Source organism: Cebus imitator, unplaced genomic scaffold (genome assembly GCF_001604975.1).
Source record: "Cebus imitator isolate Cc_AM_T3 unplaced genomic scaffold, Cebus_imitator-1.0 Scaffold330, whole genome shotgun sequence".
NCBI classification, from domain to species: Eukaryota; Metazoa; Chordata; class Mammalia; order Primates; family Cebidae; genus Cebus; species Cebus imitator.
In genome coordinates, this window is record NW_016107645.1 from 430,665 (window position 1) to 455,309 (window position 24,645).

General features: G+C 41.7%; 2 protein-coding genes across 6 annotated transcripts in view; one reads left to right on the forward strand and one right to left on the reverse strand.

Moving 5' to 3' along the window:
- Positions 1–2,313: 2,313 nt before the first annotated feature.
- LOC119467776 (translation initiation factor IF-2-like) lies at positions 2,314–4,480 on the reverse strand. Its single transcript, XM_037730107.1, has 2 exons — positions 3,445–4,480; positions 2,314–2,787 (listed from the first exon to the last, which is right to left on the reverse strand). Exon 1 carries the CDS (start codon positions 4,478–4,480, stop codon positions 3,560–3,562), a length of 921 nt encoding a protein of 306 aa, XP_037586035.1. The 3' UTR covers positions 2,314–2,787; positions 3,445–3,559.
- Positions 4,467–24,645, forward strand: part of NRG3 (neuregulin 3) — a 1,102,351-nt gene continuing 1,082,172 nt past the window's right edge. For all 5 annotated transcript variants that reach the window (XM_017504978.2, XM_037730106.1, XM_017504981.2 and 2 more), the window contains exon 1: positions 4,467–5,434. In XM_017504978.2, coding sequence (XP_017360467.1) covers positions 4,615–5,434 — 820 coding nt within the window. In that variant the 5' untranslated portion in view covers positions 4,467–4,614. The remainder of the gene's footprint in view (positions 5,435–24,645) is intronic.

Here is a 24,645-nt window from a genome sequence, read left to right on the forward strand (position 1 = left end):
GCAAAATGTTTACTCTATGAAAATGTGTTCTGGAACCACACTGCTGCTACACGCGATTCCAGGAAACATTATGAACATTAGGATTTCACATGCCAGACTGGCTTCAAAAGTGGGTACACTAGCCAGAGAACCCACAGGGAATAAAAGAGCACTCTGGTGTCATGTTGCTAGGAGTGCCAAGTTCTCATGGGCTTGGGGGGTTGGGAAACAGACTGAGGATCTTGGATTGGAGAAGAGATGTCCTTTGTAATTATACCAACTAGGTGTGTTCTTGGTGGTCCAAATCTGCACTTTTCATTTTCTGAAAGACTACAAAATTTATTTTGTTTGTTTATCATCAGCCTCTCTAAAATGTAAGTTCCATGAAGGTAGGGGCCTTAATTTTGTCCTCTGTTATATCCTCTGTGCCTGGTACCTAATTTGTAAAAGATTTCTATAAAGAATGATGAACTAAGAAGAAAGAGTGAATGTATGGGAAAGTAGGCTTTTGTCTCAACACAAAGACTTTTTGGCCAGGAGCGTTGGCTCACCCCTGTAATCCCAGCACTTTGGGAGGCTGAGGGGGGCAGATCACAAGGTCAGGAGTTCAAGACCTGTCTGGCCAATATGATTAAACCCAGTCTCTATTAAAAATACAAAAATTAGCTGGGTGTAGTGGCGGGCACCTGTAGTCCCAGCTACTTGGGAGGCTGAGGCAGGAGAATCACTTGAATCTGGGAGGCGGAGGTTTCAGTGAGCCGAGATTGAGCCACTGCACTCCAGCCTGGGCAACAGAGTGACATTCCATCTCCAAAAACAAAGACTTTTGTAACTATGTACACTGAAAAGTTGGCTGGCCTTCCCCAGGAAGGGTCCTTCTCCAGAGAGCCAGAAGAAACCTAATGATTGTTGGGCTGGGACATCTGATGAGATGACACATCAGAGGTGTTTGGCCACTAAGGTCATTTACAGCCTCATAGTTTCAAAGATGAGTATTTACCAAAGATTTTGGAATGGACGAAGCCCTGGACAATTGTATTGTAGAAAGTAAATAACTTGACAACTAATTGAACTTGGGAAATGGCGGATAAGGAGTCAGAGATGGCACTGAGACTCTCAGCCTGGGGATATTGGTGCCATTGAGGGGAAAACTGCATTTCAATAGAAATGCTGATTTGTGTCAAACTTTAGGCAATGATTAGAAAACCCAAGTTTAGTATGTCAGTAGACCACAAAGGAGATATCCGCTCCTATGTGGATATCTATGTGGATAGAGATGTCCACATAGGAGTGAATATCTCCTATGTGGTCTACTGACACACTAAACACACTCCTATCCATTACATAGGTAATTATAGTCAGGCAGATGAGAAGCTCAGGGGAGGCTGAGGCATGATATATCCATTTATCAGAATAATTCTCTCCACAGGAAGATATCTCAGGATAATGCTTAAAAGGTGCCATAAGTGAATAGTCTATTTAGCTATAAAATTTCTTATAATTATGTAGAATGCAGGTATCATACCTCCATTTCATAGTTGAGAAAACAGTGGCCCAGAGTGATTTTATTGCTTATAAGTGACAGAACTCTAACTTGAATCCCTGTCTTAAGAGTCTGAGCCTGAAGCTGCTTCTTCAGCGTTCTGCTCCAGTGAGCTGTGAGTCACAAAAACGAGGCTCCTCCCTACCTTGGGACTGACTAACTGGCTGCTTATTAGCAGAGAGAGGGTCCACCACTTGTCCTTGAGGCAACTGTGAACAGCCCCTCCCCATTCGCAATTCCAGTGCCAGTGCTTACCACCTGCTACCAGGGACCCTCACAATAAAACTGCAAGTTAATGATGGCTACATCCGCCAAACATTCTTGGATGGGGTGGTACAACCTGTTCCCCAATATAAGGCTATCAAAGCGATGTTTTGGGTTTTTTTTTTTTTTCTTTCCTCTCTCTCTCTGTCTCTAGTGATGATGTTCACTGTGAGAAGAACCAATGGGTAGCTGAGTATGGTGGCTTGGGATCTAGGGCAAAATGAGCTCAACAGGGATACATGAATAAGCTGTTAAAGCCAAGTGGAAATGAGAAATAGAGGGAGATGGAGAGGCAGATGAAGAAGGCATTAGGGAGTATTGAGAGAACATGGAGTGAAAGCTGTTGGACTGTGGCTTCAGGAAAGGGAGCATTTGCCCATCTGCAGCATTATAGCATCCCTTTATGCACACTGGATTTACTCTAGCAGGCAGGAAAGATGCCAGAGACCACAGGAACACTGGTGGTGGGAGTGGGGTGGGGTGGGCAATGAACTAGGAGTGCTTTGGAAAAGTAATTTTCTGTCTCAAATAGCTGACAGTAGCACCGCTATAATTCCAAAGAGTTTTGCAGGAAAGCTTTTATTTGCTACACAAGAAAGGCTGGGCAAGTAGATTCCTAGCTGGTAAGTAGATTCCTAGTACCCACAGAAGGTACAGGCTGGGTCAGTTTTTATTTAAGAGGGCAGTGGTTTGCATTGGAAAGCTAAAGGATTCAAATAATGGTTTTTTTTTTTTTTTTTTTTGCTTGCACTTTTTGTAATCATAATTCAGCACTACTAGATTAAGGCATGTTCCATCAAACTAAAAATCAAAAGCTTTCCTGTGGGGAAAGTCTCAATGTTATAGCTGAAAGAGGTGACAGCCGCATTACTGCCATCAAAAATAATTTATTAACCGTGTCTGTGCAAAGTACTCTGGTAGGTACCAAACCCCAGGGGCTTCCTGTTTCAATGCATCCTCTGCTCTCTGCAGTCTCTTCAGTGTAACGTTTGGTTCTCCACCTGTGAATAAAATGGATACCTTGAAAACTTCATCTTTGTGGAGACTATCACAGGACAAGGGAATGCGGACTCCATCATCCACGCCAATCAGACAGTGCTGGGGAAGTGTATTAGGAAGCTGCCTTTCTCAACCTTATATTCTTAAAGCTTGTAAATAAAAACTTCTCCTCTTCGGTTTTCAGTTTAGACCAGGAAATCTGGATAGGGTTGGCAAGCAAGGTTTTGCACCAGCGGCATATATCATGCTAACACTGGCTCTTTGCCCCTTGCATCGGCAGGTACCACACAGGTGCCTCCCTAGCCAAGGGAAGAAACCGGCAACGGAATTTGGGAGTCCAATCCCAAATCGTTTTATATTTACCTCTCACAAACACTTGCCTCATAACGTATGTATCTGTGCGTACACTTACATGCAATGACAACATTTTAAGGCAAGTTCACACAAATGGCTTGGAGAGATCTGACAGGTCTGATTGCACAAAGGTCGCCCGCTCCATGCATCTCTCAGGAACTCAGGCAAAGGTGGCCCTCCATCCAGCCGCACCGCCATCAGGCAGGGGAGCGCACGGGCACCCTCCCACCCGCATCCGCCCCCGCCCCCTCGCCCAGCAGCTTCAGTCTCTGACCCCACTGGATGCGTTCAAGAGACAGGCTCACAATCGGTCGGGAAGCTGCTTTTGCCACCCCCGCCCCCGTCAAACGGGGGTTTGCTTGGATCATTTATTTATCTTGTGTGCATTAAGAAACCAGCATTAGGTGCTGGTGGGAGGCGCTACTCTGCCGGAATCTCAGCCCGCCGCGGCGGTTCTGCACATACACCCGCATCCGCCTGGAGACGCCCTCGGCCCGGGGTCCGCGTCCTCCGGAGCCCCCGACGCAGTCTCCCGCTTTGGCTCCCCACGCTCAACCGGGCAGGGCGCCGGGGAGTGATTTCCGATCCTCTGCTTGCTTGTTGGGTCCCTCGGAGGCGGGTCAGACCGCACCCGCCGCGGACGCCCGGAGCGCCCCCAGCCCCTGGCTCACGGCGGCGACAGCGGCGCGGTTCGCTGGAGTTTGACTCTCTTCGGGCGGCGGCGGCGGCGGCGGCGGCGGCGGCGGCGCGGAGCAGCGGGCGGCTGGAGCTGGCGAGCCGGCCGCTCGCCCTCCGCGCTGCGCTGGGATTGGTCTCTCCGGGAGAGCGCTGGCCGAGGGTTGGCTGCGGGCCGGCTGAAGAACAGGTGCACCTCATCGCCCGGGCTCGCCGAGCAGCAGCCGACGATCGCGGCGCCGAGGCCGATCCTCTGTGTCGGAATGCGGCTGGCGGGCACCCGGCACCCCGCGGCCGGCCGGCGGGGCCACTGAAGGCGGCGCGAGGCCCAGACGCGGCGCGAGCGGGCGCCCCAGGGAGCCGGCCGGGCGCGGTGCCCCGAGGATGCCGGCGCGGCTGGAGCGCTCGCAGGCGGCAGGCAGCAGCAGCAGCAGCAGCGGGCGCGGGGCCCCGGCGCTCAGGAGGCCGCTTGGCGGGCTGCAGACGCGCCCCGCCGCTCCCTGACCGACCGGCGGCGCCGGGGGCCCGTCTCGCCCCTCTTCCGCGCTCCTCGCCGCCCCCTCCCCGGCCCCGTCCCCGTCCCCGTCCCCTCCCCCGCTCCTCTCCTCCCCGCCCGCCGCCCGCCTCTCGGGGGGAGGGGCGTGGGGGCAGGGAGCCGATTTGCATGCGGCCGCCGCGGCCGCTGCCTGCGCCCGAGCCCGCCGCCGCCGCCGCCGGAGCCCGCGCCCGCGCCCGGCCCGCGCAGCCCCATGCCTCTGGCGCGGCCCTCCGGGGGGCGAAGGTGAAGACCGGCTCCTAGGATGAGTGAAGGGGCGGCCGCTGCCTCGCCACCTGGTGCCGCTTCGGCAGCCGCCGCCTCGGCTGAGGAGGGCACCGCGGCGGCTGCGGCGGCGGCAGCGGCGGGCGGGGGCCCGGACGGCGGCGAAGGGGCGGCCGAGCCCCCCCGGGAGTTACGCTGTAGCGACTGCATCGTGTGGAACCGGCAGCAGACGTGGCTGTGCGTGGTGCCTCTGTTCATCGGCTTCATCGGCCTGGGGCTCAGCCTCATGCTTCTCAAATGGATCGTGGTGGGCTCCGTCAAGGAGTACGTGCCCACCGACCTGGTGGACTCCAAGGGGATGGGCCAGGACCCCTTCTTCCTCTCCAAGCCCAGCTCTTTCCCCAAGGCCATGGAGACCACCACCACGACCACTTCCACCACGTCCCCCGCCACCCCCTCCGCCGGGGGCGCCGCCTCCTCCAGGACGCCCAACCGGATTAGCACCCGCTTGACCACCATCACTCGGGCGCCCACTCGCTTCCCCGGGCACCGGGTGCCCATCCGGGCCAGCCCGCGCTCCACCACAGCACGGAACACTGCGGCCCCCCCGACGGTCCTATCTACCACGGCCGCGTTCTTCAGTAGCAGCACGCCGGGCTCCCGACCCCCGGTGCCAGGAACCCCAAGCACCCAGGCAATGCCCTCCTGGCCCACTGCGGCATACGCTACCTCCTCCTACCTTCACGATTCTACTCCCTCCTGGACCCTGTCTCCCTTTCAGGATGCTGCCTCGTCGTCTTCCTCCTCTTCCTCGTCCTCTACCACCACGACACCAGAAACTAGCACCAGCCCCAAATTTCGTAAGTAAACAGTGTGTCCCAACTATGATTTACTACTGAGTTTCCTTTCTGCCCTCCTGCTGTCTTTTCCCTTCACCGCCTGCCTTCTAGCAAGCCCCCTCCCCCATCCCAGGTTTGGGGCAGAGTGAGAGCTGGTTGAAACTGTCCACCAGGGGGTAAGAAGGTGCCAGCCTGTTCTGGGTCTGAGGTGGGGGTGGTGGCGTGTAGGAAGGGGAGGGAGATTGTCAGGCTCCATGGGCCCCACTTTAGCGGGTCCCAAATGAGAACACATCTCCTAACTCCCTTTGAAGGGTTAACGCGAGTGCGATCCCTCCTCACTGCAGACCTGCTGGCGAGCTGCGGGATCCCGCTCCAGTAGAGGGCCCGGGAGGAGAGAGGGCCTTCTCGAATGCACTGAGTCCCTTCTCTGCCCGCCGGTGGGAAGGAAAGAAAGCAAAGCACATGCAAATTGAACTACGATAAACCACAAAAGGAAGTTATGTCCAAGTGTGGGTGACGATTTAATGGAGATCTTGGTAGAATGTAGCTGAAGACGCTTCCAGCAGCTCTGACCCGGGCAGGAACCAGAGAGGGTTAATTAGAAACCATTGGGAGACTTGGGAAAGGGGCTAAACTGATCACCTCCTAGCCTGCCGGTGGCCATTCCAAGGTGTAGACATTAATTCTGTGGCCGCGGAGAGTGAGTTAGCTAGGAGGAAATAGGAAGGGAGCCCTGCAGAGCTGCCACCTCTAGGGTCCTGACGAAGGAGGAGTTTTTTTCAGCCCTGCCAAGCCTTTGCTTTTGTTCCGTTCCCAAAGGTGGGGTGTGAACCTTATCTCCTCTCCCTCTGTGCCTGAAAAATATGCGCGAGTTGGGAGTTTTCTGCACTTAGGGGTGAGAACATCCAACCGTTTGCAAACATGTCACCGTTAGAATGTAGCATCTTCAACCTGCGCTCAGTTGGTGCGAGTATGGGCCAGTATACCCAAAGCATCATCGTTTTCTGTTTATTTGTATAGAAAGTGCATATTTTCTCAATATTTCTATAAATGTTTTAGGTGACTAATTGACCTCCCCCCCCTTCCCCCCCACCTCCTTCTTGTTCAAAGGAAATTTCAGGCATCTTTTAAGCTGATCTGATCAGGATATGGGAACAGTTTGTGCAACCTGTGAAGGTTATTTAGGACAAACCCCAGCCTGCTAGTTCAAGTTCTGTGCAAGGCTATTTTGCAAAAACTGTCTGGTTATGCTGTCTTTATATTGCATTTGTGTTTTGAGCCATAGCATCTGGGGGAAAAAAGAGTGTTCGTCATTAACTCTTCAGTGATGGTGGGAAAATCGGGTTTACTTTGAGTTATCTGCTAATTTTTAATCTCCCTGACCTATGATCTTACCCTGGGTGTTACTTAACCCTTGCAACTGTTTTGTTTTTAAAGCATTTAGTGTATTTGTAAGTAAGGTCCAGGAGAGGGAAAGGGAAAAACAAAACAAAACAAAAACCTACTTTGCTTTGGAAAAAACAGCCTAGAAGATACATTGGGAGACAGGGAGGAGAGAAGGAAGGAATCTGCCATAAACCAGAATGGCAGTAGAGCTAGTAACTTGCTGCTTCTCTCCCCTTTGGCTGAAGCAGTCATTTTTGAGAGCACATTTTTCAGGAGGTGTTTAGAGCCTCCACTCAACAAACCTAGCTTGAGTTTTGTGGAAGGATAAAGGATTCATGAGTGTATGTGTGATCATATTCAATGGATTGAAAATAAGTCTATCTTGAAGACCCAAGATTTTTGATCTGCTTTTTTGATGCAGTTGATATGAATAATGGAGTGTGGTATACCTCAACCCTTGTATGCATTGGGGGAGGAGGGAGGACTACACATGGTAGGGGTATTTCATGGTCTTGCTCAATTGATTTCCTTGCATTCCATTCCGGAGGTCTTTAAAGAAAAGCCCAAGGTAATTATTTCTACCCCTCAGTGCTCTCTTCCCACATTCTATGGAAGGGAATGGCAGCCTGTTTAATAAGTAATGATTATTGACAGGGCCCTCAGCCCCAAGGAAAAGAGGGGAAAAATCGGTAAATGGTGTCAATGTTCACATAGACATATAAGCAGTATTTATTTGTTTTATTTGTATTTTAAGTCCAGCTCTTTCTCTTTTTTAAACCTTTACAAGAAGTTGAATTAAGATATGTAACACAAGTATGCAAAATCCAGAAGAAATTGACCTGGTTTGTATCTGTCAACAAGGGAAATTTTAATGAAAGGGGGATTATGTAGTTTCCATAATATGAGAGTTTAAATAGGGAAGTTGTATGGTGATTTAAAGAGAGAGGATAGTTTGGTTAATTTTTTCATCCAAGATTGCAGGATGATTAACAAAAGGAAATATAAGATTTCATTTGAGGGATTATCAGCAATGCTACTGTAGGGTGAAAAATGCCTGAATCACTGGTGTTCATATTTTTCACTTGTTTTGATTATGCCACTAAAGTTCCCAGGAGATAAATTTCCTTTTCCCCAGGTCCAACCTCCATATTTTAGTGGGTCTTTTCGACCCTTTCTTTCTTTCTTCTTCTTCTTTTTTAATGAAAGTAATGGATTCTATTGTAGTACTTGAAGTGGTTAAATATGATGCTCTGTTTTTTTTTTTTTTTTTTTTGACTAACCCACAAATTCTTTAATGGCCAGGATCTTTGCTCTTGATTTGGATATCTCAAGGCTTATGGAATGAATGTCTTTGTGATCATCTTAGATCAATCAGAAGGATCCTGTCTGTAAAAGGCAGCATAGCTCTTTGGAGTGGAAGAGGCTGGTTCACTGACAATGAACACACTTGCTAATGGATAATAGGATTTTTTTCAAGTGAAAGCCATTTTGCTGTGAGGAAGGCCCAGTTAGAGAACTGTTTCTAATATTCTGTAGGATTAAAGACAAAAAAGGATTGAACTTGAAAGGCAGGAGGAGAAAGTTGGGTTTGCAGGTAGACTCTTCCCATCTTCCACTGTTTAGGCGGTGAGCTGGACCAAAACTTTCTTCAGTGTTACTGGGATTCTTGGGTTTCCAATGGCCTAATACTTGCTTGCACTTCACACTCTAAAAACGAATATCTTAAACATATTGCCAGAGGAGATAATTTCACCAAAAACATCTTTGAAGCATTTTATATTTGAAAATATAGGTTAATTGACAAGTTTATCAAGCCAAAGGGAAGTTACTACAGACAGTAGAGAACAGTGATTTTGATCAATGTACAATCATCCTTTCCCTTTTACAGCTCCTTGAATTTCAATGTCAGATTTGAAACATAGTTGTACAATATTGCCAATGCAAATGTGGATTGTTTTAGAGACTGGTAATTCTTCTACTAAGCTGATAGCACTGTTTAACAGGTGATAGCCCAGAGTCATTGGCTAAATTCAAATACTAAAGACAAAGAGCCTCTTTTAATAGGTTTTTCTTTGGGTCAGATTTGGAAGGTATATAGTTAATTGCAATGAATATCACAAATATCAATAAGTGTCTTTATGAAGAAATAAATGTAGAATGTACATTTTATGTTTAAGCAGGGTATGGGGGCAATTTTAATTTGATCAAGTCTTTTTATATAAAACTTTACCTGGTCATAGCTACTGTAATTTTTAAGAGAGGCATTGAAAAAATCAACTATTTTCTTATTTATTCTTTTCAACATCTATACTCCTTAAATAAGAGTACACTTGGCTGCTTTATAAGCAGCCTCAGATATAATTTGTTTAAACAAAGTTACTCCTGTCTGTTGTATTCTGTCTACATGAGTCAAGGCCTTCGAAGGCATCCAACATAGAAGGTACTGACCCCAGTCATGTGTGGTAGCCAAAGTAAGAGGATTCAGAGCTCAGGATCAATATTTCTCATGAAATCCAATTGAGAGCTTTTTTTTATGAGCACATGCTGTAACCTGAGTATGTTTTGATTTCCTTTGGCCTTAATACAGGATTATGAGACTTTTCTGCTTTAATCAATTATATTGTACAATTTTGCTCTTACACACTTATGTTGCACTTCATGGTCCTAAATAAAAAAAGAGGACAGTGGTGGGTGTATTGGCAAGGATATTTTCAGGGCCCTTTTTAATTTGGACTCGTTGGTCTCTGTGCATTAAGACAATGCGGTTTAAGCATTCTTCCCCAGTTCTTCAGACTGTAGTGAGGGATAGGAGGTGTTGCTGCTAAATGAGAGTCCCTTCTGCAGGTTTGATTTGTGAATTCTGCCACCTTTATATTTGTGCTATTTCTAAAACCTGACCACTCCTCCTTCACCCCCCCAAAAAAAGCAAGCTGGTTTTTGGCAATTTCTCTCTGTTAATGAAGCTTCTCTAAATTCAGGTTGGTCAACAACAGGAGTGTTGGTACAGTTTGAAATCAGTGCCATTCTGGGAGATCCAGGGTTTAGAGGAATACCGTCTCTCCTCTTTCTGGTGCTGCTTTCTCAGTCCGTCCTCCCCTTTGTACACAATGAGAAGAAAGCTGATTTTCAACTTGCTTTTGTAGAAATTCTTTCCTCATAACCTCTCATCTCCAATGCCAAACATATCTCAATATTCTATCTGGGATGTCAAAAATGGTACATGAAAGTTGGCCCTGAAATATATAAGAGCAAGGAAATAGTCATAAATCTAAGTCTTTAAAATGCATTTGAATTGCTTCTGAATAGATCTGAAATTCATTTTTCTTTCTTTCAAGCTGTTTTTATCTTTAGACAAGTGTGTTGGATAAGGACAGAGCTGGTACTGCATTGACAAACACATTTTGAGATCCTAGAAATTTTACTCATCGACCCAAAAAAGTGTTCCCTCCAGAACCATATACATAGTGAAGTGAGGAATGGACTCAAATTGAAACTTTGAAATATCACAATCAAAACTTACCTAAATAGATGTTTCCTATTCATGCAATTATGAGTAAAATTATGAGACACATGTTTAGTTTGGTTTTCCATTTCACTATTCCCCTGAGAACTTCCTGTAGTCCTATCTTCCACAGTATTTTACAGTTCAATCATGGCTCTCGCTGAAGGTTCTTTCGGGGGTGTGTGTGTGTGTGTGTGTGTGTGTGTGTGTAAGCACTTTTTTCCTTAGCCTAGAGTACAAGGAGTTAATAATTATTAAATGAATTTTCTTACATGTTCTAAACATGTTGCTTCAAGTTGTTTTAAGTTAACCATTTTGGTAAGTTAGACTGCTTAAGTTGATGTAGAAAGTTAAGGAAAAAAAAAATCACCTCATTTAGGTAATTGAGTTATTAAACTATCTTGGTGATTTAAAGCAATAATTAAGGATTCCAAAAACTTGATGGAAGCTAATGGTCATTTCTTTTTCCCCATAGATTGGTGTACAAATCATATTAATTTTGATAGCATTTTAAAATCCGATTCCACAACACAGTTAAGCAATTGAACTATAAGGTATTTTATACATTCGTATAATTATATTTTCATAATATATGTCACATGTTTCAAATGTTTATTATGATCTAGGGGCATTGCTCTGCTGGTAAGTAATTGGTTGACTTGGAAAGTTTGTAAAAGTAATGGTTCATAAAACAGACAATTAAAACTTTAGATCACCACTGCATTCAGGCTTCCATGTCTTGATATAGGGCAAAGGCTTTCCCTAAGTATGTGTCTACTGGTTTAAGCTTAGCATCTTTTCTTTTTTCTTTTTTTTTTTTAATTTTAATAAGCCACACCTGTAATTACCAGCTTCTTTTTTTAAAGACAGCAGTGAAGAAATCTGTATGCAGATTCTTATAAATACAATAATAATACCCTTGCCTTGGGAATCTTTTACAGTTTCCTTGTCTATATGCTTCAGTTTCTTTTTTTAATTAAAAAAAAAACTTACCTTTTGGCGTTTCTTCAAAGCATTCAACTACATTTTAATAGAGCTATAATCATATATCATTTCCATAATCATATATCATTGGCTTACATAATATTTAAGTAAATTACATAATTAGCATAAGAACAAGTGATATAAACAAGTCTGTTATTCCAACTGAGTGTTGTTAAGTGCACAACTCAACTGGCAGTTGCAGAGGAGTGTAGATTTCCTTAACCTTGGCCTGGTGGCTGTGTCCCTTTCACTGTGCAGTGAGCCCCATTGGTGTGTTCCTGCCAGGCAGTGTGGTGACAGCTAGTTGGCTAAGAGTAGTTAGATTAAGAACGTGATTCCTTTAGGAGGTAACAGTATTGGAAATGGGAATCAGTCATGACCATACTTTATAGGGACTCCCATGGAAGGGTAATAAATGTGTGTGTGTGTGTGTGTGTGTGTGTGTGTGTGTAATATACATGTATATATACGCAATATGTATTTCTATATTTCTATATAAAACCTCTAGCCTTGAATTCTGTAATAGCTGTGCAACCTTGAAGAACTGATATAATCTCTCTGAACTTTAACTTCCTTCCCTGATATAATGAGGGCTATGACAATAACCTGACTTGTATGCCACTCCCAAAAGTGTTTATAAGCTGAAAATCAGTCACTGTTTTTATGTCAAGTGAAATGGGAAGTAGATAGACTGGTAATTTTCATCCAAGAGCACATCACACTGTTGAATTCAGTTGAAATATTGGAACTGGTTTGCTACCTAGCTTGAGGAATCTTTCATCATGGTGAAAGATTATTGTTCTTATATGCCCTTGGGTTTCTCCTGTATTCCTCTCTGATACCCTGGCACACACCACAAAATATAGTGTGGAATTCTACCTCAAATCACCTTGGAAGTTGAACCACAAACTGGAGGTCATCATTTCTCATTCTTTGCTTTGTGGCTGTTTTTTTAAAGCCTATTTCCAGCATATGTTTATCAAAGAGAGGAGCTTAAATTTGGGGGAAAATGAGTGAGATTGCTGAATGATCTGCAAATCTGAAATCTAAACATTCTTGATAAAGCAAAATATGTCCACGGCACCCTTTTTTGCCATCCCTACACTATCTAATTGTCATTGGGTCTTTAAAGTTCTCTTGCCTACTTAGCAGTCATTGTAAATTAGGCTCTCAAGTATTAACAGGTTGATTGTATCCATTAAGGAGCTCTTTTAAATATGCTGTTTGTGTTTGCACTTTGGGGAACTTTTATATTAGCATTTTAAAAATATATTTCTTCAAATCTGTGTTTCTTGGAAATCTCATCCTGAATTACATCTTAAAGTATTACTTTTTGTTGCTGTTATAAGCTTTTGTTTTTCAAGACAGGTTGGTGATTGTATATAAAACATAGATTGCCATTCCTGGGCATCAAAAGGGATTAGTCAGAAACAAATCTACCAATGAATTCAGAATTAAGTATAATAATGGAAGTTTAGAAGCTTCCAGTGCTAAGATTTTGTTTTTGAGGCCTTTTCCTAGAAGTGAAAGTGTGTATTATGGATGCAATATAAGCCATAAGAACATTTTTTTTAAAGGAAAGTTCAGTTGAATCCATGTAATACTTTAGCATTAATAGGTTACAGCCAGGGTTATGGAAATAGCATTTTTATGCTAAACATTTGATAAGAATTCTTAAATATATCAGCTTGCCTTCTCAGATACCTTCCCATGACTACATACCTTCCCATGATCTCTGGCATGATTTCCTGTGAATTGTCAGGGAGCTAGAAATCCACTAAAAGAGAAAGTCACACACACATCATCATTTTGGGATCAGATTTTCTCAATTTCTGTAGCATGAATTTTACTGTTAGTAATGTAGAAGGATTAGGCAGAGATCTCAGTCCTGGTAGGGGCTTAAGGATTTAGGCAATAATGAAAACAATAGCGGCCCTATGTGGAGGGTTACTGTGCGCCTGGGTATGTAGCACTGTACATTCTTTGTATTACTTATTTTTGAAATAAGGATTGAAAAGCTGCAGGCCTAGGTTTGATGATCTCACTGATAGAGTTAATCAAGCCGGACTTAGGATATATAATTTGCCTAGGACTTGCAGAAATTGTTTGGATAATCAGGAAGATTGGAGGAGTGTTTTACAGGTAATCTCTCCCCACCTCAGGCTTACTTACCTAACTCATTGTTATAGTGTCACTATATTCATGTGTACATTGCTTCTTTGAAGCACGTTACATATAGATAGTGGCATTTGCCACTGTAAACTCCATAAATAGCTCACCTGCGCTATACCTGTTCTTTGCTCTGATACACAGGAATCTCTCTAATGAGAAATTGCCTGGATTTGTGTCTCAGGAGAAATTCAGATGTTTCAGAAAAGATAAAGAATATGTTCTTCTGAATGTTGTCTTCTTGTTTGTTTTTAAGTTTTGTTGATGTATAATTGATATGCAGTGGGCTCTCCATATCCTCGGGTTCTACATCTGTGGATTTAACCAACCAAGGATCAAAAATATATTTAAAAATAAAAATAACAACACAACAATTACAACTACAAATGAGAAACAAATACAGTATAACAACTATTTAAATAGCATTTATACTGCTTATAAGTACTCTAGTAATGACTTAAACTATATGGGAGGCTATCCTTAGGTTATATGCAAATACTAGGCCATTTTATGTAAAAGACTTGAGCATTTTAGGATTTTGATATCCTGGGAAGAGGAATCCTGGAACTATCCCCGTGGAATACTGAAGGATGACTGTACAAAAAATTGTATGTATTTAATGTGTACATTTCGATCAGTTTGGACATATGCATATACCTATTGATACCATCACCACAATCAGGGTACTTAACGTATCCATCACCTCCAAAAATTTCCTTGTGTTCTCTTGTGGTTTTAGTTTTGTTTAGATAGAACATTTAACATGAAATCTACCTTTTTTGGCCGGGCGCGGTGGCTCATGTGTGTAATCCCAGCACTTTGGGAGGCTGAGGCAGGTGGATCACAAGGTCAGGAGATTGAGACCGTCTTGGCTAACATGGAGAAACCCCATCTGTACTAAAATTATAAAAACTTAGCCAGGCGTGGTGGTGCACACCTGTAATCCCAGCTACTGCGGAGGGTGAGGCAGGGAGAATCACTTGAATCTGGGAGGTGGAGGTTGCAGTGAGCTGAGATCGTTCCACTGCACTCTAGCTTGGGTGACAGAGTGAGACTCCATCTGAAAAAAAAAAAGAAAAAAGAAATCTTTTTTTTTTTTAAGTGTGTAGTATTATATTGTTAACTAAATACTGTGTTGTACAACAGATCTCTAGAACTTATTCCATTTGCATAACTAAATCTTTGTACCCATTGAGCAACAAGTCCCTATCTCTAAACTTCTGTTCCTTGATCTTTTTAACTTTCTATTTTTCTCTTATGGCTGCTTGTAGGTGATTCAATATAACAATGACAGAAAACACTTACAGACTTTATTTTTCTGCTTCCTAAAATCCAGTCAAAATTGTCTTCTCTGCCCGTTCCAAACTTACTTTGGTTACCGTAGTGACTGCAGTATATGCTGAGACTGATCAATGGAAGAGTGTCAGGGAGCATTTCGAATGGTAGCCTTCTAGTTCTGTAGACACTAAAGTACTGACCCTACCAAATCAATTCTGGGAGTTGGAGCTATGCAATGCCTGCAGCAGAATATCCATCCATCCACCACAATATTCCATCTTGTAGCCACACTGCAAGGTACCCACCATTGATTATCTACCAGTTCTAAGAAGTGGAACATAGGTGAGACCTTGATATTCTGCCAGGAGTACTACAAACTAGACCCAATCATTGCTTACTTGCTTGACATTTTTGTTTGCCAAGTGTTCTTTTAGCTAGAAGAAAAAATTCTCTGTTACAGAAAAAGATAATTGAGATTGTTACTCTTGTGGACTTTTAAAAAGAAAATGGAAATAGATCAAGTACTAAGATCACCTGACAGTCATTGAATAGCCATGCTGAAGGATAAGGATATTGTAGTGTTCAAAAGCTTGTATTGTCAAGATCCTTTAAGACTATAAATGAATCCCATAGACTAGCAATGACAGTTGTAGTCATTGAAGGGGGCAATTGGGGTTGTTTGCCCAAATTTATTGTTAGACAAAAGCTTTTGTCAGCATGGTGGCAAAATCTACAGACTCCAGAAATTTTTAAAAAATGGGCTGTAGAAATGTTTATATTAAATGATAACTTGACTGAATTCTATTTCATTGACGTTTCAGTATTATACTCTCTATTTCTATTAAAAAGCTGATACATTGGGGATGTTGAGGGAGGGAGAGCATCAGAATAAATAAAGAATGCACATGGGGCCTAATACCTAGGTGATGGGTTGATAGGTGCTGCATACCACCATATCACACATTTACCTATGTAACAAATCTGCCCATCCAGCACATGTATCCCAGAACTTAAATAAAATTTTAAAAACCCTGACAAATGCCCACCCCATGCCAAGCAGGTACAGTTGGTAGCACTTCTGTCTTAACGAAATGAGAGTTGCCTTGGTTAACAGGTATTAGTTATATTAGTCCCCAAACCTGTTTTTGCTGATTGTTTTTCTTACTATAACTGGATAATGCATTTAAGTATTCTGTAGATTTGTGAACTGTGGTTTTTATTAAAACTAAGTTCATTACATTCGATATAATTCATAAAGGTAATTTACTTTAAAAAAACGCTGCTGCTTGTTGACAAAGTTGTGAGAAGTTTAACGAGAATATATTTATATATTCATATGAAATTTGCACTTGTATTGTTTCACATGTTAAGTTTTTATTAATAAACTGAACTGGAAAAATCATAATATACATTATGGGTATGATTTTTCATAAGAAGGATAGCAGATGTTTACTGAGAGAAAAGCCTTGAACTCTATAACCAAATATTTGGCAAGTGAAGGTGCATCTGTATGTTTTAAGTTAAAATAAATAAAATAGTAAAATTTTGTTTACCCATGTGATAGATATTACAAATCTATTAAATTTTGTTTTAATAATTTTTAGGCTTTTAGAAAATGTTTACTATGTAATATTTATCTAAAATGGGTAGAAAATTATAGAAGATGTCCATGATACTAAGCTGTATTGGTCACCAGATTTAATATATAGTAACTGTATTCAATGGAGGTATGCCAAATTGTTCATGGTAGTTCTTTCTGGATTGTGGAGTAGTAACGCTGTCTAATTTATTGTACTTTTCTGTGTTTTCTAAGTTTTAGTTAGTGGTCATGAACTATCTTTTTTCTGATTAAAAGTTGTTATACTTTTGAAAAAAAGAAAAGAATATGCTCCATGAATCAGTTCAATTATTGGTCTTAGTTCTGTGAAGATTGTTTTTTCTTTACGTCCAAAGAGTTTCTTAATTGGTGGTGTCGGCATTAAAGGGTTGACTGAGTTGCATTCCTGCTGTGAAATGCAGATGTGTAGAAGTGCAAACGCATTTCCATTTGCTCATGGGAAATAATGCCTGATTGAAGGCAGAGTGTCTTACTCTGGGCCTTTGATGATTAGCCTTGACTTTATAAGGGTATAGAAGATGGGAGTTTAATGAGATACTTAACAACTCTTCCAGTCTGCAGATTTTAGACAGTCCTTAGTAGTATTGCTTTAGAAAGATATAGCCAATAAATCAATCAGTTGTATGTATATTAATCAACTACCTGGTCTATTTCAAGGATCAACTGAAAAGAAAACAAAAAGGCTAATTGATAGAGTTGAGTCCTAGAAAGGAGATGTTTGGTCAAATATGAATGGATGATATAACCAGTTCAAAGGTTTACTAGATGCTATAAGCCTCTTACAGAATCATAATATCTTTATTCTCATAATAATTTTCAGTGGTTGGACTATAGACAAACTCCAGAGTCCATTGGAGAGTGGCTATTTGTAGGGCACATAACCCATAAGTTTGGTGATGATTTGTGCTCAAAGTCCTTCAGATAGCTCACAAATACAATGGTGATCAAAAAGAGCCACAACAAAAATATGATTCTATATATTTAATGTGTAACAATTAGAAGTCAAGAGAGTGATTATCTTTGGGGAGGAGGCAGGTAGTGAATGGAAGGGAACCCAGGTGTAGGTTTTCCTGTATTGATAATATTATGCTGCTTGATATGGGTGCTGGTTACATGAGTGAGTTTTCTTCATCAAAATTTAATAACTTCTATACTTTTGTGCACTTTTTGTATACATCAACACTAACTTGAAAAAAATAGAAAACTTTAGAAACATTCCTTTGGGCTTTACCACTTCATGCTACCAGGGTGGTGGCCTCAGTTTATGGATTTTTCCATGTACAGAGATTGGGTGGTAGCTCTGAATGTTTGCTGTTGATGTCTCACAGTTCAGCAGATGCAAAGAGAGTCTTCCTGGCTTCAGCATTTTCCTTTGTTCTCAGGATCCTCTCTTAGTGAGACTCTTTGCAAACACCCACATTCCCTTTTGACTTAAGCCTTTCTGAGTGGACACCTTGTATTTATATTCAGTAAAACCCTATTTCACTCATATTGGGAGTTTTCCTGATACAACACGTTGCCATACTTTTCACACACCTTAACACATGTAAAACCCCACTTGTATACTGAGAGTGACATTATTGCAGTTCTGTAAACATTAAAGCGTGAGATACACAAGAAAGATAATTCATCATCTGGATCTGTGGTTTTGTTGAGAAGATCAGAACATATGTACCAAAGAATCATTAAGTGCTGAAATGTGTGATTCCAACTGTAAAGCATATTAGGCCATTTTAGAAAGTAGTGCTTAGAGAGAGAAAGGTAGTTTTAAGGGAGAATTTCTTTAGGCAGTGTAATAGAGAAGGGAGGCTGAGGGAAGGAAAGGTCACTAATGAAAGGTAGAAGTTTGCATGCACTCATCTATGTGGGAGCCAGTGAGGGTTCTGGCCTGATAGACAGAGAGGGCCTATCTTGGGAAATAATGAGACGGCCTCACCTTTTCCTTGGAGCAGTGCCTGATTAAGAAGGGAGGGTTTTGGAGGATACAGCTTGATTCTGTGTTAAACCACAGTCAGAATGGGTTGCGAGGAAGTGATACAATATCTGTGGTATTTTGAGAAGGTGCGAGGTTTCCAGGATGATTTGGAGAGAGGAATGAGCAGCGAATTTTAAAGATTCTCTAAGGCTAACTTGTTCCAAATCATTTAAAGATATTGTCTCTGATTGGTGCTGGATATATTTAAGTATTGACTTCATTCCAATGCCTCTTCAAAGTGCTGCAAGAAGCAATAGAATTGGCGTGTTTTAAGGATGTTTAGTTTATCCATCGTCACATCAACAAAGCCCCAGATTTAACCCAAAATAACAGCTTTCGAATACCTAAAAATTTGCAAGTAGAGATACAAGAAGAATAACAAGAAGGAACTCTTGATTTCACAGCCTCACCTAAATTAACCTGTGACTGCCTTTAGATTTTTCAGAGGAAAAAACTCCTTTATGAATTGATTGCCACATCACCCTTTTGGTTCCATCTGAAGTCTTCTTTGCAGAAGCCACTCAGCACCTTTTGGAATTGAATGCTGATGTTGCATTGCATTCAAAAGGAATGCTGCTGTTGATTCCTGTCTGCACTCAGCGCAGGGTGAGGAATGAGAGAGGGAAATGCTGGGGTCTGTATAAGATAAGGCTGTTGCACTGCCTGCCAGAGAGTGCCTGTCATGGACTGTAGAATCGCATCCATTTATTTACGTATTGGTAGCTAAAATTAGTTGAGTCACCCATGTTTTTCACCCTAAAGAAGAACCTTCAGATAAGAATCACTCTTGTCTTCTCAGGCTTACTTGGTTCCTACTTGTTACCAGACAGAGGGGCTATAGCACCGTGTAAATGCAAGTGTTAAATTAGTATTAATAGCCCATGGTGTCTCTCTTCTATTTTTCACTGATCAGATAATTTTCACTGATGTCGACATTTATAATACACCAGTTGACATATACAAGTGTTATTTGCTTGGAATAATTTTATTTTATTGACTTAGATAACGATACATTTTTAAAAAGTAATTTGTTCAGGTCTTTTTGTATTTGATCAGAAGAGATTTTTGAAAGGAAGGCAAAACTGTAGATCAGGGTTTTAGCGAAGTGAATATCAAATCCAACTGTGTGTTTCCCCTTCATCACAGAGTTTGGTAAGCTTCTAAATGACCTTTTGTGGTACCACACTGATGCTTATCTTGCATTGTAAGCGGCTCTGAGTAATTTATGATAAATAATGAAATGCTGTTTCCTCCAATGCACTACAAATGGCTGAGTCTTGTAAAAGTCTAAGGAGCTCTATTACTTCTAAATGATTAGATAACACAAAAGTGTTAACCCTAAAGAGAAAAGGTCAAGTAGACCATGTGCTTGTGAGGCACAGTGCTTCTGCCTGGTGCCTTATGACAGACTTTCTGCATCTGAACTCTGCAGGGACTGGCACCTGGAAAATCACTTGCTAGAATGGTAAGGAAGAGTTGAAGTCTTTCAGCTATTGGATTGGCTAGAAGCAATAGTGGTTTGCTTGGAGTGGGGGAAGGGAAAAACTTGCAGAATCCATTTAACATTTGAAACCCTCAATTAATTAAAAAAAAATGTATTACCAGTGGTGAGAATTTTGTGATGCTAAGAAACAACAACTTAAGTATTTTATTTGAGCACTGATATAAAAAGAAAAATTGCAAAGTAAGCAGAATAATGTTAATCTGTAGAAAACTATAGAAAGCTGACATCTTTTCAAAATTAACTTATGCCATGATGTTTGCATTGTCCTGCTCATCTGCACGTATACAAAAATAAATACCTCTTGAACGTATCCAGTTTGCAACTCTTACCTCCCTGGTATTCCACAATGTATTGCCACCATTGCATAATATTGTTCACAGTGAATATGTGTGTTCTCATCCTGGTTGCTGTAAAATAGCTGCATATCTAAGTGTTAGGGTTTGAAGACTTTAATTGCCAGCTACAGAGTGTCTTTATGTATTGCACTCCCATTGTGAAAATTGAATTAAATTGCCAGTCAGTGAACTCTTTATAATGACAGGAGAATCTCTATGCAAGCAGGCCATTGAGAAGAGTGACCTTTGACCAGTGATACTTTTAAACTCAGATTTGCCGAAGTTTGCCACTGAATTTTCTTGCATTTCCCCAGACATTATTACATTGCCAAATGAAATCATCCGTTCCCCCTAGAAGAACTGCTTCCTTTCCTGCAGATATCAGCGACAAGGTATGAAATGAATTGCATAAAAATAATCACACATGCTGCATTTTGGGAAGAGTACTTTAGCTGTTCCATTAATTTCTTTTCACTGCTGTGTTGGGAAGTCCACTTTAATCTTCAATTATCAGGTACATGCAATGAGGTGAACCTCTTGACCTTTCCAAAATAGAGATGCTTTCATGCCAGGAAAGTTGAGCCCTTTGAACATTTGAAAATATTTTTGCTTTTGATGAAAAAGGTTTGTTGTCATGTGCCATGGGAGAGAGTGATTGAAAGAAGGAAGGTTATTCCCAAAGGCCTATTTGATGAATGGACGATATGGCTCTATCCCTGACCATGTATGCTCTGTAAGGTTTGGCATGGAGAGCAATGTGCTGCTGGCAATATGGCCCACTTTAAGGTATCTGAGCATGGACTCAGGAGTTTGTACATTATCCAGGCTTATTACCTCATCTCCATATGCTTAGTCTTCCTACCACTTGTACGTAGATGCTCAGCCATGTTGCAAACTGCGAACAGAAGACCCCAGTGAACACAAGGAAGATGAGGGAAGTGATTTCTATGGAGATCTTGGAGAGGCTGGAGGGTCTTGTCTTAAAGAAGTTTATCATTCCTTTGTACAGTCTTGGTATTTATGCCATTTGTTTTCTTCTTTGCTTTGATGGAAAGTTGGACATAAGACAATTGGGACAGTGGTTTTGAAAGGGAGAAAAATACTTAAGACACAGTTGGATGACCCTATCTGGTTTGGGAATGCAGGCACATCTCTCCTCAGTTGTTTGAAACCTCAGGGTAAACTGCTTGATCTCTAGAATTTCAGGCTCATTTTTAAATGAGGCTGTTTGACAAGATGTGGCAAAGATCTTGGGACCCCAGAGTTTTAAATTTGAGGTTAGAATCTTAGTGGAATTTTTTGAATTACTGGTTTCTCTGGCTTTCTCTTTCCCTACCTCCCTTCCTTTGTCTTGCTCTGTCTACACACATATAAACACATAGAGATGAAGGTTTTGTTTTTGGTTGGTGTGTTTCCTTTGGGACATTTGGCAGTTTGGCATTTAATAATATCCATGTTTCAGTGTGATACGTAGGTGGGACTTGGTTAAGTCCTAAAGTCAGGTGAACTTTGCTTGTTTACAACTTTGAAAAAGAATTCTGTCCCTTTCTTCTGGGATATGTAGAGCTTGGTAGCCAGCTATAGGTCTGTTACTGCAAAGCGTGTGTGTCTGTTTCTATGTGTATTATATACACACTTTATGTAAAAATATACATATACGTGTGTATATATGTATGTGTGTGTATATATATATATATATGCATGCATATGTATGTATGTACAGATTTCAAATATAGGGGTATGAGGAGCCCCAGAGAAATTGCTGACACACACAAAATATTTTATTTGGAAGTGCAAATAAATTCGTCCAGTTCTATATATAGGATCTCACCCCATTAAGTCAATGGAACTCTTACTTGCTGAATTTTACGAAGGGTATTACAAGAAGAACAGAGGACTGAAAAATGGTATTTCTAGGACACATTATAAATATGCCTCAATGAAAGGCAATATTTCCTGTTACGTTGGTCAGCAAGGGGATTTTGATATTAGAATGTGGTTCCATTTTTCACATTATAACATAGCTGTAAATGGAGATACAGGGAGTATAAGGATGGGTACCAGAGACTGGGAAGTGTGGTAAGGGGTTAGGGGAGAGGTAGTGATTGTTAATGGGTACACAAAAATAGAAAGAATGAGTAAAAGCTGGTATTTGCTAGCATAATGGGGTGACTGTAGTCAAAAATATGGCCGGGCGCGGTGGCTGACGCCTGTAATCCCAGCACTTTGGGAGGCCGAGGCGGGCAGATCAGGATGTCAAGAGATTGAGACCGTTCTGGCCAACATGGTGAAACCCCGTCTCTACTAAAAACACAAAAAAATTAGCTGGGTTTGGTGGCGTGTGCCTGTAGTCCCAACTACCCGGGAGGCTGAGGCGGGAGAATTGCTTGAACCCGGGAGGCGGAAGTTGCAGTGAGCCGAGATCGCACGACTGTACTCCAGCCTGGTGCCTGGCGACCGAGTGAGACTCTGTCTCAAAAAAAAAAAAAAAAGTAATTTAATCGTACATTTAAAAATAACTAAAAGAATGTAACTGGATTGTTGGTAACAAAGGATAAATGCTTGAGGTGATGGATACCCCGTTTACCCTGCTGTGATTATGACTCATTCCATGCCTGTATCAAATTATCTCATGTAATCCATAAATATATGTACTACTCTGTAGCCACAAAAATTAAAAATGAAAAAAAAAAAAAAAGAACATAGCTCTGAGCTGTAACAGAGTCAGTGACATTTATTTCAAACTAAAAGTAGCTACTTTATCTTTTTTTTCCACTTGCTTTTCTTATTATTAAACAGAGCATTTTCTCTATAGGAAATTAGGAAATACAAGTAATAAGAGGAAAGTAAAAGTCAACTGTAGTTCTACCACCCATAGCTAATTACTCTTATCTTTTTGTTCAATATCAGTCCAATTTTTTGCTTTAGGAATATGCATTTTATTTGCAAAATGAAGTTATACTCTAATACAATTTTAGCTAGGTTTTTGCCCTTCGCGTTAAAATATTTCTCTGTCAAAACACTATAACCCTATCTTTGATGGTTCCGTGATGATGTATATTTATATATTAAAACATAAGGAGTTTATCTTTTGTTGAGAATTTATTTTGCTTTGACTTGGTCATTATTATATAAAATTATGCCCCGAATATCCACAGTATAGAATGGACTTTTTTTTTTTTTTTTTTTTTGCCAATACATAAGCAAAAAAGCTTACTTTTTAAAATCTGAAATTCCTAAATTCCTATCCAGGGTGACTGAGCAGTTCATATATTTGCTGATAAGTGTGAAAATTCCCATCCTCTGGTAAATTCCCTGATTGTCCCAGGTGTTGCATTTCATTAACCACAAAACAAATTAACAAAAGCTTTGCCAGCCATATAGTTTTAAAAGAGTATCTTCTTGGTTTTTATCTTGCATTTATCTAATTAGAAATGATAGTAAATATCATTACCTAGCTGCTACAGTGGAAGGCAGAGTTCATGGCAGAGGCTAGTGAGCCTGTCCTCTCTTCACGGACTGTATGCCAGATGCTTCTCTGTGTCATCCACGGCCTCACCACAGGCAGGGATATATATGGCCAGGCAGAGCTGAGGCTTCCTGAAGTTCTAAAACTGCCCAGTATAATTTAGTAACAAAGATTTTTTTTCCTGAAACTCAGGAACAGTGTTGTAGATAGAGTGGGTCACATGGAGTCAGCAGGTAATGTGTGAAGTCATCTGTATCAGTCAGCTAAGGCTGCTGTAACAAAATGCCACAGGCTGCAAGGCCTATGCATGGAAATTTATTCCTGGCTGGGTGAGGTGGCTCAGGCCTGTAATCCCAGCACTTTGGGAGGCCAAGGTGGGCAGATCACTTGAGGTCAGGAGTCTAAAACCAGCCTGACCAACAGGGCGAAACCCCATCTCCACTAAAAATACAAAAATTAGCTGGGCATGGTGGTTCATGCTTGTAGTCACAGCTACTCATGAGACTGAGGCAGGAGAATCACTTGAACCCAGGAGGCAGAGGTTTTAGTGAGCCAAGATCATAGCACTGCACTCCAGCCTGGACTCTGTCTTAGAAAAAAAAAAAAAAAAAAAGAAAAAAAAAAAGAAAGAAATGTATTTTCTAACATTTCGGGAGACTGGAAGTCTAAGATCAAAGTGTCTGCAGCAGAATTGGTTTCTTCTCAGGCCTTTCTCCTAGGCTTGCAGATGGCCGGCCACCTTATCATGGTGTCCTCGTATGGACCCCATCCTAAGAGCTTAATTTTAAATTAATCACCACCAAATACAGTCACCTTTTGAGACACTGGAGTTTAGGGCGTCAACATATGAATGGTGGGGGGGACACAATTCAGTTCATAATAGCAGAAACACACATGTCAATCAAACAAAATAATTTAAAATAATCTGGAGGGCTTGAATTGTACCTCTCTCTGAGTGTATGTAGACAGTGCTCGGAGACTGTCCTCCCGCTGCGGCCCCACATCCTCAGTG